At 34.0% G+C, this 13692-nt stretch overlaps 1 protein-coding gene across 7 annotated transcripts; it reads left to right on the top strand.

Annotated features, from left to right (window-relative positions):
- Positions 1–481: 481 nt before the first annotated feature.
- On the top strand, positions 482–12249 carry LOC147380545 (uncharacterized). Of its 7 annotated transcripts, none has more exons than XM_086431540.1 (9): positions 482–760; positions 6273–6320; positions 9648–9738; positions 9967–10011; positions 10102–10289; positions 10476–10772; positions 10854–10961; positions 11174–11449; positions 11697–12249. In XM_086431540.1, the coding sequence occupies exons 3-9, from the start codon at positions 9690–9692 to the stop codon at positions 12057–12059; spliced, it is 1326 nt and encodes a 441-aa protein (XP_086287666.1). In that variant the 5' UTR covers positions 482–760; positions 6273–6320; positions 9648–9689; the 3' UTR covers positions 12060–12249. The 7 variants fall into 7 exon arrangements, with proteins under 7 accessions (XP_086287666.1, XP_086287668.1, XP_086287670.1 ...); XM_086431542.1 differs by having other exon boundaries at positions 9660–9738; XM_086431544.1 differs by having other exon boundaries at positions 9671–9738.
- Positions 12250–13692: the final 1443 nt, after the last annotated feature.

The raw sequence follows: 13692 nt of genomic DNA on the forward strand, positions 1-13692 counted from the left end.
ATGAAAAATATAGATGAATTTCACTTTCTCATTCATATGGGCAGGAAAGTGAATTAAAGTTTTGGAGGAACCTTACTATTTATTTGGTACATTGCTAGTTATATTCTTAAATTTTGAACATGCCCCATTATATTTCTATGAATATTTGAGATACCTCCTTGTGTTATCAAATGATTGACATACCAACTTTGACTTCGGTCTTCGCTTACATACTAATGAAAAAATTGATCTGAATACCATCATCATCATCACATGACCATCACTATCACCATCATAATCATCTTCATTCTTCTCATCATCACTATCACATCAGCAATATCATGATTGGTTTAGGGAAAAAAATTCAAAGATTTTTATGTTATTTTTCATTAGTTCAAAAAAGAAGAGTATTTGAAATATTCGTTGGAATATGAGGCGCACGTGTCATTATATCAAGATGATTGCTGGTTATTAACTTTAGGAACCGTTCCTGATAGTTAAATTGAAAAAATTGCGTGAACTTGAACAAAATTAGACGCGCCTTCCCATTTCTAGGGCACAGAAAAACAGCGTTCTTGCGCCATCGTGGTTTTCTCCTCTTTTCTTCGTCTAAAAGCTTCGAATCAAAAGCATCGAGAGAGGAAAAGATCTTCTTTCTGATCATAAAAAGTTTCCCAATCTTCTTTGCTAGTTTAGTTGCAATCTGATTTCTGCTTCAATGGGGTACTTTTAGCTTCTCTCCTGTTTCTCTCGATCTTACTTGGTTGTTCGGACCGTACAGGTACTCTCTTGAATTATTATTATTATTATTATTATTTTTTGTTTTTCCCCTTACGATTCCGTTTTCCTTCATGAAATCTGTGTTTTATTCTGAGATTTCAAGTTTGGGTTTATGATTCTAATTAAATTCAAGAAATTCTAGGGTAAATCCATTTACTAGACTGTAAATAATTGAATTGTGTTAGTTTCTTACGAGTTGGGGTTGGAATGTTTGTAACACAGCTTGAGAGCTTCAGTTTACAGGGAAATGGTGGTTGTGATGGTCGTTTTGGGTTTTAGGTGTTCTGTATTTGAGACTTTGTTGTTGATCTCTGGTTCGCATTGTAAGTTAGTTATCACTGGTTCTCAGTTCTCTTCATTTTAATGGATCTTTCCTTTGGTAAAACAGTACCATTTGAAAATAGCGGTCTCTGTGAATATTAAAGAAGTAAGAATCTTATTTTGTTTGTTTTGGGATTTTTGCTAGCAAGAGATGGATCATGTTAAGAGGCTTTGTTATGAAAAACTTTATTAAAGTATTTAATACTTAGGATGTAGGGATGTTAATTGCCTAGATCTCATCTCTATGCAATATGTCAATTAGGAGAAAAATGGATACCATATAGAACGAAACAATCTGAAACATTTGATGCTTTGAGGTCAATGTTTCGTATGGGTCTCGGCCAATGCTGTTACGTGTTGGCCAATACATTACATTTGATATTCTGAATTGAACAATTTACTCATATTGTGCCAGAAGAGTGCTTAATCTTCAGCCTATATATTCCAAAGTATTGCACTTTCATGGTTTTAAAAATCATCATAGACCTTGATGGCTCACCATGTCATCATCTCAGTCATTCGTGAACGTGACGTAGAAGTCTGGCATTTCAATGTCTTTTTCAGTTCTTCTACTACATCCCCAACTTCCAGATTTAGATTGAACCTAAAAATATTTGAAGACTGAGATGACTTGGTGTGCCTTGTTCTTATGATTTGAAGCAATGTTTTTAGTCGCTAAGACGTGAGGCTAGGCACTCAGTTGGCCAATGCCTCGAGGTGTAAAGCGTAAGCCTCACATGCATGATGTTTTTAAATAAATAATATGATATAAAATCTCAAGCTTAGGATAATCATTGCATATTTATATATTTCAAATCCACTCTATCAAATTTCAATTTTTAATCCATAATAATATAACATATTATTATTTTATATTTGAGCTTAATAGAAATATTTGTATTAGAATAGTTGAAAGTCTTTATAATAACTAATTATTTTATATTCATTACAAAAATATAATTAAATATTATTTTTGTCACAAACTTCCATATGTATAATACTAAATACTACAAAAATTACTTATAAAACACCTTAACTCAACGATTTTCTTTATATATATATTACTATTTTGTATTCGAATTCATTTCTAAGTGTTCAAGTTATATTGTATACTAGAAGTAGCGAAGAAATAGAAGTAAAAAAGAAAAAAAAGTGAAACTTACAATGCCTTACTCAGATAATAAAAAAGAAGTAAGCTAGCAATAAAATAATAAGAAGGATGAGGAAGAAATGCATTATTTTAAAAAATAAAATAAAATAATGTGAGGCGTGCCCCGGCCAAAAGGCATATGCCTTTTAGGTGCCTCATGGTTTGAGGTGTAAGCCTTAATTGCTTTAAGGTTTCAACCTTATGCCTCAGGGGGTTCTTAATGAGCCTAATCTTGAGGCTCGCCTTTAGGAGTAAGCCTCACACACCTCTAAAAACACTGATTTGAAGTAATTAAGTTATTAAAGTATTTAACTAGGATCATTATATAACTACACTAATTTCTTTTTTGTGTTTGAAAAATGTTTCAATGACTACAACCATACAACAACAACAAAAAAAAAAGTTTAGTAAGGATTAGGTTTCCATTAAAAAAATCATTCATGCTCCAATGATTGCCAACATTCAAAAAGAAAATGTAAGTAGAAACATTTCAAAATTTCATTTCGGAATGTTTTGGCTGAACATCTTGATTTTTCAACATTTTAGAATGTTGTCGTGCCTTGGTTTTTATCCCGTTGGCCTTCTTTGTTGTTTGTTTCTTCTCCGTACTTCTTGTCCTCGTCGTCAATAAAACTTAACTTACAAAAAAAAAAAAAAAAAAAAAAATTGAAATATTCGATAGTTTCGGTATTTTTTTCCTTGAGTGTGAGTCTGAGAGATATAGAAGAGGAGAAGATGAAGAAAAGAAGAATGAGAGAGAGAGAGAGAGAGAGAGAGAGAGAGAGAGAGAGAGAGAGAGACCCGTGGCTAGATCGTCGGATTTTTGCCGATCGGTCTTCTTCCTTTTCCTCCCCTTCTTCTTTTTATTCTTCTCTCCTATGTATTTTTTTTTTTTCTTCTTCTTTGTTTCTTTTTTTGAAAGAGTAAAGTTGCTTTCAAGGAGGGGGTGAAATGCCCTTGTCTGCAGTCTCCATTAGAAGACTTGGTAACAAAGCCCTCATGTTTGAGTAAATATTGACTGCGGTCTCCTTTGGAAGACTTGGGTTTTTAGAGAAAGTCCTCGTTTTGAGGAAATATTTGAGATACCTTGTAATTTGAAACTAATGGCACTCCCATTGACCACGGTCTTCAATGAAGGACTTTTTTAAAATTCTAATTTAATGCAGTGAATGTATCGAATGTTTCGGTAATGTTTTGCTATCGTTTCAATATTTTGAAAAACTTGAAACATCAAATCTAAACGAGATTTTAAATGATGAGTAGGGATTAGTTATAAAAAATGTTTTCTAAAGGTGAATTGGGTTTTTACACAATTTTTTGTACATGGATTAGTTTTATAGAGTGTTACTGAATGTTTTAATCTGATTTATGAATTTTTCTTCTTAGGATTTGAAGTTCAAACCCCCTTGAACCCTTCACTTACTGAACACAAACATTTAAAAAAAAAGGTTCGAAGTTCAAATATATGTTTTTGGAGTTGGTTATGTGCGATAATGACTAAAAGAGTGTTCTTTTCTACTTAATTAATTCTAAAAACCAGTATTTTCCAGTGTAGTTAAGGGGGAAAGGCGCAAAGGCCTCCTAGTGCCTAAGGCGCATGCCTGAGTGAAGTAAGACGCAGTAAAATTAAAAAGATCATGTAAATAAAAAATTAAATAGTGAAAGTAGGTTAGGCTACTTTATAAAATTTATAAATATTCTACAATTACAACAAATATAAAATTTATATTTATATACAAGTATTTAGTTTTTCAATTTCTATACATAGGTTAGGCTAAACCAGAATAAGCAAGTAAAAAACTAACAATAAAATCAAGTATGAATAAAATATCATAAAAATAAGGAACTACGTACAATAAATTAAATTGAAATTTAGAACTTAAAAGTTTAAGACACAATCACAAATTCTCATTCAATATCCTCATACTAAGAGTATGATTAACAAAAAGATAAGTATCAAAATTCAAAAATATCAACTATGAGCAAGCCTCAAAGCATCACTCATCATCGTCATTGGGTAACACATAACCCTCATCAATATACAGTAAATTGTAAAAAAAAATAAAAGAGTACAAAGAAAATATATGTGGAATGGTTCATCATTATTTATCTAATAGGTTACATCAACCAATTAAAAGGGATTTACAAAAAACAATATCATTTTATTTGATATGTAAGTGAGGCGTACACTTCATGCGCCTAGCCTGAGGTGCAGCTCAGGTGTGCACCTCCCTCCCCGCCTTGAAAAACATGCCCTGCCTTACCTATACTAAGGCGTAGTTGTTACGCCTCACCTAGAGGCATGCCCGAGGCGCATGCCTTCATAATACTGGTATTTGCATTTAGAAATCTTTATTAAACTTTGAATTAGTAGAGTTGAGTGATCTGTATTTAAATGGTTAAAAAATCAATGTTTAGTGTTCCTTCATTATTTAAGAGATATTTGTATATTTAAAACATATGTCCTATTTGGCTAAAAAGCTACAATGTTTTTGGTAGGTAAAGTGTCAAATTATTAGATTATTATTTTGAAGAAGGCTTTATTCCTTTTGGGGTAAGTGGGTTATATTTGTAGTCGAAACTGTGGATTGAGGAAAAAAAGTTCAGGTTGATGTTGTTTTAATCCTTATCGTTCAAACAAAAAAAAAAATGTTTTTTTAATTCTTCTTTCTCTTGTGCGGCAACCATACACATGAAGAAAGAGCTCCAATGATATTCCTTTCCTTCAGAAGCTCCCATATTATTCTGAAAATTGGTTTTAAACATAAACGTCTGAAATGAAACAGATGGATATTTGGTTCCTTTGGAGGCTCAAACGGATACTCAACATTCTTAATGTTTCAACCAGATGAAGAGAGTTTTCTAGAAAACGATTAATAGAAAAAGTTGTGTGGTATGTGAGTGACATAAGAACATCTAAGAAAATAGTTGGTTTCGGAAGAGTAAGAACATCTTATAGTAGGATTACTTTTATTCAAGACAAATTTATGAACTATACCATTTTAAGATAGTAATAAATTGGTGCAAGATTAAAGAGTATAGAGAAAACCTAGCAACAAGCTATGATGTAACACAAAATATAGTGAAAAGCAGTAGTAGAAGATTTACCTGGTGGTCCCAACTAAAACATGATGGCCCTGTTCAAACATGTATTCAACTTGTTCTCGAACATTGTCCCATTTGCCATGTGCAATGTTAGACATGCAATCCAAAGCACGTCAAACATAGATATTCAGACTGAAGAAATATATCAATCAATATGCTTGGCAATATGAATAATGAAAGTACTATTGTGAATGCTTGAATGGGCAAATCATTACTGATATTTGGTAGACCTTGACTCTTCAATGTCTGGCATTCTAATGTCTTTCTGTTTTAATGTCCCCAAAATGATTGAAGAAAGATGTGGACGCACTTGAATATCCTACTTTGTTTTTCTCCTCTATTAGCAAAAATGAGGATATCAGAATTTAAATATATTTTAAAAGAACTTGACCATGAATTATTGACATTTATGTTAGCAAAAACAAGGGAAGAACAATGAGGATATCAGAACCTCATTGTATTGGGTATATATCATAGGAGGAAAGCCCTTTTATGATATTATGGATGGATGATTTATATTTGGGCATATATTAGAGTTACTGGAGCATCATATGTAGAAGAAACCATTTCCATAGCATTTAGAAGACCCCACAATAAGAAGATGCAATGGGCTGCTTTTATGGAGCATGGAGGCCCGTTGAAGTAAATTTTTAATATTAGCTTTGTTTATTTTATTATTTTTCAATTTTTTGTGATTTATTTTCTCATCATGAGTTTATTTGATATTATGATATATTTAGGGGCTTATTATTAATTTCTATTAATTGTAGGGGGTTTTAATTAAATATCTTGCTTATTGGTTAGGTTATGTTTTGATCTTTATCCTATATCATTTTTGATGGCTGAGATTGATTTTAGGTTTTAGAAAACCTGTGAATACTTTTATAGAGAGATTCTATTATCAATTAATGAATGAAATTTACAAATTTTTTCTTAGTTCTCCAGCAAATGATTGGTGTGAAGCCAAACCTCGTGTAAATCTAAGGTAAATATTCTAGTTTTCTTCTTAATTTTCAGGTAAAAAGTTTTTCTCTGTCCTACATCTTTTTCTTTTAAAATCTGAAACCTAACCTAACATTAGATCTACATCTACCCCAAAAACACGTATTTAAACCCTAATCCCCTGTTAGCTAATTTTTTAAACATTGCCATCCCAGCTGAACTTGGACAACGCCTCTAATAACCATTCGAACCTCACCCGCATGCCTTATACCACTGCTGAATCAATTGTAAAATCCTTTTTATAGCAGCCGAACCCTGCTCAACCACCTAAACATCAATTGAATCTTCCCTGACCCTTCTTCCCATTTAGTTAACATATTTCAGCCTAATACAAACCTTGTAGTACCCTTATTCAGCCCTATACATCCCATCTGAATTCTATTTTTACAAGTATAATTTTATTCAAAAGAAAGAAGAAAGGATGTACAGAGGTAATCGACGTGAACATCCCACAAAGCAAAGAAAAAATGGCTAGGCAGAGCACCAGGACTCCCACCTAAAAACAAATTCCTCTAAAAAACCACCTCTAAAATTGGAAAACAGTTTACACCAAAAAAATAGTAACCCTAAAATGTTCAAAAAGATCTCCTAGCTTGAGGACTCACCCCTTGAAAGACCCTCTTGTTCCTCTCCAACCAAATCCTCCAGCACACAGCAAAAGGAGGGAGGCCCAACAGGATCTAAATCTACCCTAAATCCAAATCTCCCTCCATAGTCCCCCAAAATTTTAAACTACACTCTAGCACATACACCTGGCCAACAATTTTTTTTCAAGACCCTATTTCATCCATTATTTTGCTTATCCAATTGAAAATATTAGCTACTGGAAGTTATATGCACTTTTGAGATGTGTTCCTATTTTATTATTGTATTTGCCACATCTAGACATAACATTTGAGCCTGACTTTTTTTGAAATCCTTGAGAGAATCAAGAAATCTGATTCATATTGACTTGAAATCCTAAACCAGTAGGAGTCCTATTGGATTCATTATACACTGTAGGATTGTGATTAGGTCTCACACCACTTTGTCACCTTTTAGAAATATTATTTGGTTTGTGGTTGATTAAGTTGTATTTTATAACTTGAATTGTTCATGTTAATTTATTCTAATTCTGAGACTCAACATATTATGTTTTCGTAGTCCTGCATCAAAGAATTAATGCCTTTTGTATCCTCTATTATTATTATTATTTGTTTTTTTTTTTTTTTTTGATAAAGTATCCTTTATTATTTTAAAAAGATGGTTTAGTAAAGTTCGTCCGATTTTGGATGAGAAAATTGATTTAAGATAGTTATTTTTCAAGGTTGTATAGCTATCTATCTTTTATCTAGAAATCCAAGTTTTGATCACGTCTTGTTTGAGTGATAGTTAATAGATCAATCTAATCTCTGAGTTAATTTGATTTTCTCATCTATTGCATCATAATCAACCTGCAATACTTTGTAGTAATTCTTGATGTTGAGAAAATGGAAATACCTTGTTTGAGCCACACCATAAATGGAATGGATGAACGTGTAACACACATGCACGGGGTGGAAACCATTGTTTGATGCGTTCCAAAGAGATGATCTTTCTAAAATCTGTAGAAGGTGTCATAGTGTAATGCAGGACATTAACTGATACTCCACAAAAACCTCGATTGATCAGGAATGCGAGATTGATTCCTTTATCTCATAGCTTGGAATACCCAGTCAAGCCATCCCCTCTAGTGAGCCCCATTTTGTGGGTCTCCCCTATTAACAAGTTCCCACCTTATGCACCACCCTACAAAAGGGCCCCACCTTGTGGGCCACCCTGCGCACGGTGAAGATGCTCCCCCATCATTCACTCATGCCAAGGAGACTTGAAATCAGGATCTGCTCTAATACGGTAATACCAATTTGATGCAAAACATTAAACAATATTGCACAAAAGCCACGACTGATAAGGTGAATGAGATTAATTATTCTATCTCAAATCCTAGAGTACTTCGTCAAGTCCTTTCCCTTAGTTGGCCCCCATCTCATGGACCACCCCTATTACAAGGTCCCATCTCATTTGCCCCAGCTCCAATGTGCTCGACCTCGTGGACCACCCTGCCCTAGCATGGAGATGCTCCCACATTACGATACCAACATTAAACTAATAATCTTGTTGGAACTTGAAGAGTCAGGTTCACATAAGTTATCCACATTAGTAATTAGAGTTCACGAGCTTTTTCTCAAGTATGAAAACACATGACTAAGAGATTAGTTAGTCTCATATATTCTTAAAGTTGTGTACTTCATCACTAGGAGAAACAAGCTTTGATGCACAAAACTAGAACTCATGAAAGAGCAAAAAATTCAAGTAACTGTACTCTGTAAGGAGCAGTTGTGTTCAGTGGGATAACAGATTCTTGAATATCACCGTATACAAAATCTGATATGGTACTTAACAATGAAGAACATCTCTTTCTTCGAGTCTTGATAAGATCATTCATGAAGGAGATTAAAATCCGAATTAGAGTTTACCTGTAAACCAAGATTGGGATTTCAGTATTGCTGAGTAAGCCAAAAATAGTTTTTGTTTTTCTTTTCTTGCCCAGCAAGCCAAGAATAGTGATTATGGGTATCTCCAAGTTAAGCAGCTCATAATCCAAGATACAGTGATCAACGTAGTATAAAAATAATTAATTAACTGAACCAAAGAATTTAGATACTTTTAAGATTTCATTCTTTTTCTATCCATATGAAGGTTGCATTCTTCTGCTTCCCGACATAATTTTGTTCGCAAACTAGTTGAGATGTGCAGACAACTTGATAAAATGTAAGTTAATCTGGAAACATTTCTTATTAGGGATAAGTTCAACTGAGAGAGAATAATGACTCTTATATTGGCCTCCATCTTCTTGCAATAAGTAATGATTTCTGAAGTGTTTAAGAACCTTGACCGGTTGGAAAATACTTGTGTCCTTATGTGAACCTCTTCCATGCGTCTATTTTGGATTAGTAGATCTAGTTGTGGTTTGAGAAGTCCTTATGGTTTATATGTCAAACATGCATATGAGTTTTGTTTTTCTGTAATGAAGTTATGTTTTTCCTGATAGACCGGTAAAAAATTGGGATTTTTATTTGCTGATCAGCTGTATCTTTTAATTATAGGGTCTCATAGATTATTATCTGAAGTAGGCTTTAGAAGGTCTTAATGACCTACCATAACAGTTTCGTTTTCTTTTTTCGGTGTCTTATCTTCCAAGTCCTTTTCTAATGCATGTGACACCCATTATGATGTTATAATTCTTAAATGGTGTATCATGCATGTCGAGCACCTGTTGTATCTTATTCAGCATTCCAAGTAGATGTTTTCCAGATAAGAGTTGAGACCAAGAATGGCTGTTGCAATGTCTGAGGAAGACACTGGAAGTTCTGAAAATGCAGGTAAATGCAATTGCTTCACCACTGAAATAATTCCTTGCATTAGTTTAAGAGAGCTTCTATAGCCGCACGAACTTTTGCTAACACCACCCCAAGATGTGTGCTAATTCTTTGGTGATGTACATATGCATTGGGGGTGGCATTAACAAAAGTTGGTGTGGCACTAGAATCTCTCTCTCTATTTTAAATTATATATCTTTTTATACAGAACATGCCTTTTGTATGGTTCAGGAACTTCAATGTCTGAGGAAGATACTGAAAATTCTGAAAATGCAGGTAAATGCAATTGTTTCACTACTGTTATAATTCCATGCGTTAGTTTAAATGATATATCTTTTATATAGGAATGCATTTTGTATGGTTTAGGAATTTCATCGTCGTCACAGAACAAGCCTCTGATTACCTTAAATGCATTTGGTCTACCCGTGGGCGACCACTCGCACAAGTTGGCTACAAGATGTGGAGAGCTTGTTCGCACCCATGTCCCTATTTCCATCAAGGATTGGCGTGCAGTGCCAAAGAGTAAGAAAGAAGAAATCTGGACGCTCCTACAGGTAAAATATTTTTTCATGGGCTTTAGGCCCATAGCTTAGTTGGTTTGACATGTTGCAAAGCTAATTTGAGGTTGTGGGTTCAAGTCCAGCTTACCTATCATATTTTGTTCTTCATATAATGACATTTCGTGCGAGACGTATCTTGCCTCTTCTGTGAAAACTTGATTCAATCTCGTCTTCTTACAGGAAGAGTTTATTGTTCCTCAACCCTACAAAGATAAATGCCTCAAAAACATGTCTGAAATGTTCAGGAAGTACAAGACTAAATTGAGGATTAAGTATCTTGATCCTCATTCAACTGATAAAGAGAGGTTGAACCATCGTCCTCCAAGAGTTGGGCCTGAAGAATGGGAAGCTTTTGTTGCACATAATTCGGATCCCAAAACTGTAAAACAACGGAAAACAAATGCTAAGGTGAGGAAGAATCTGAATATTTATCACACAAGTGGCAGGCATGGCCATGCGAGATTGGAGGAAAAAATGGTTAGTATTGGCACTTTTATAACACATGCAAATTGCTTTCTCTCCTTTAAAACTAATAATGTGAAGTTTGTGGAAATATAGAAACGTCAACGGAAGGATAATGACCCCCCGATTACTAGGGCTGCAGTGTGGATCCAAGCCCATACAAGAAAGGATGGTTCTATCCCCAGTAGCGTGTCTTCACCCATGGTGGATTTGTTGTCTTACACTTTATGTTATTGAATTTAAAATAGAGAGCTTCTATTGCCACACCAACTTTTTCTAATGCCACTCCAAGATTGTGCTAATTCTTTGGTGACTTACATATGAATGGGGTGGCCTTAACAAAAGTTAGTGTGGCAATAGAATCTCTCTTTAAAATATATTCAAAATTTTACTTAGATGGTTGCATCATATTGCAGGAAAAAGTAAAAGAATTACTTTTGAACCAAGGTGAAGACAATTCCCACGACATTCTCAACGATCCATTGACTCAAGTCTTTGGTATTGATATGAGAGGTCGTGTTCGAGGTGTTGGGAACGTGTCCAGAACTCAAATTGTAGGGTCAGCAGCAGCTCTTGAACAATTGGCTCTCAGTGAAAGGAAAATAGAAGAGCAAACGACATCAATTAAGAATCTCGAGTCCCGAATGGAATACGCTATCATAGAACTTGAAAATCTGAAACAGTTGATCAAGGTAATTTTCTATTTGGAATTCTTGTTTATTTTTAAAATTTAAATAGAATTAGATTTTCTTCAATTTGGCATTTATAGCAATATTATTAATTTTTTAAAAATCATATTTGCATGCAAAAGAATTTCTTTCTTCCTAGTTTTGATCAAGGTCAATTTATATTGGCATTCCGGATAAGTTTTTAACTTTAAATAATTTTAATTTTTCTTCAATTATCATGTATAATGCATATGATGTTACTTTATTGCAGCAACACTTGGCTCCAGGATCCCAATCAAGAGCATTGGTTGAACCGGAGACATCAGAGTCGACTGCCTCACTTTCAGTTTCCAACACATCAGGGAATGATCAACCTTCAATGAGATGGCAACAATGCAAGCTGTTATCATGGCGTAAACAGGTTGTTGCTTATGGAACAGCTTATATTGGGAATGAACCCCAAATGCTTCTTGGCAAAGCTCTTTCGAAAGATGTATACAAGGTTGTCGTTGATTTTGTGGACAATGGAGATGTTGAATTGCCTGAACCAGATGGATATCATTCAACTTTAGGCGAAGTTAGAAAGGGATCATGTGTTGCATGGCCTAGGAACTTTACTCGCCTTATTGATTAGTTTATTTGTCCAAGTACTTAATGTTTTTTTTGTGACAAAAATGTATGAAGGTGTGATATATCGTGCTCTTTCTGTATATCGAGGACATTGTCATCATTAGATGTTAGCTCATCATCCATGGATCTTCTCCATCCTGTTTATGAGATGAAAGACCTTATTTCAGTTTATGAAAAGATCAATTTTAAATGCATTTTATTGAGATGTGAGGGAAGAAGTTATTAAATAAATGCTTATAATGAAACAATCTTAAAAATAAGATAGGTGCGATGGAAGAAGCTCTTGTCTTATCCTTTTGCTGATGTGCATATCAAGTTTGTTGGAGGCACATCTGTCCCTTTGGGTTTCCATATGGAGGTGTCAAGTTGTGTAACTAGTAGGGGTGCACATTGGATTGGGTAAATCCGAGAATCAAACCAATCCGAAGTCTTTTGGATTGGATTGGTTCGGATTGAGCATGGTTTGGTTTGGGTACGAATTGTATATAAAAAAATCTGATTGATTTGGTTCGGTTCCGGATTAGGGGTATAATAGAACCAAACCAATCCGAGAACCGAATTAATCCGAAGTATCTATTATATATATATATATGTTTATTTATTTAAAAATAAAATCCTTTCTTAGTTTTGTTCTTCTATTATATATTTTTATCTTCAACTTCATCTCCTCTATTTTTTTCTACCAAAAATTCATAAAAAATGTAAACAAATCTCTCTTTCAACTTTCAAATGGATCAACCTATTTATAGAAAAACTTTTTCAAAAAGTTTGATTCCTTATTTTTTTAAGAGAACTTTTATGCCGTGTTTGTTAGATGAAATATACTAGACAAACCTAGACTTGGATTTGTTAATCTACTATTTATTGATTAGTTTCCTCACTAATCTATATCCAAAATACCAATTTTAAAATTGTATTTTTTTCTTTTAGTCTCATTGAACTTCCTCTAATTTTCAATTTATACAGATTTCAGTCAAAATTTAATTATAAAATCATTTTCATTTTAAAAATAGGCATTATTTATGATTTGATCCAAAGGATTCCTCTTTTGAAAGAAAAAATACTAGTTTTTCTATTTTGAAAGTATGAGAACCGAGAACCGATCCAAACCAAGGTTAGTTTGGATTGGTTTGGTTCTATAGGATAATTGGATTGGTTCGGTTCCAAATTTGTAGAACCGATCATGTTTGGTTCGGTTCCAATTTTGCAAAAATCCGAACCAATCCGAACCATGTGCACCCCTAGTAACTAGGGAGAGTGGATCCTCTGTAGCTCTATCCATCGGTTGAGGGTATGCCACATCATCAAGGAGTTTTACACTAGATTAGAGCCCCCAAAAGTTCTTTTTTTGATAATTTTTTGTTTCTCTTGGAAATCTGATCTAATCCATGAGGCCAAGAGATCTTTGGTAATAATTTGATGTTCTATGGGCTGTAGAACAATAGCAACAGAGCTAAAGGGACACGTGCCACAAAGGATCTGCTCCCGTAACTATTTAGCATGAGAAAATATACTTTTCCTATGCGATATTGCTTACAATTGAACTAGCTTGGGAAATTACATATCCATAGGTGATTTTGATATGGCCTCGGGTATATCGATATTTCCTAGGTGATTTTGATGTAGATAAGGAAGAT

Source organism: Akebia trifoliata, unplaced genomic scaffold, assembly GCF_017979445.1.
Source record: "Akebia trifoliata isolate Shusen 1 unplaced genomic scaffold, ASM1797944v1 Contig01311, whole genome shotgun sequence".
In the NCBI taxonomy this organism is placed as follows: Eukaryota; Viridiplantae; Streptophyta; class Magnoliopsida; order Ranunculales; family Lardizabalaceae; genus Akebia; species Akebia trifoliata.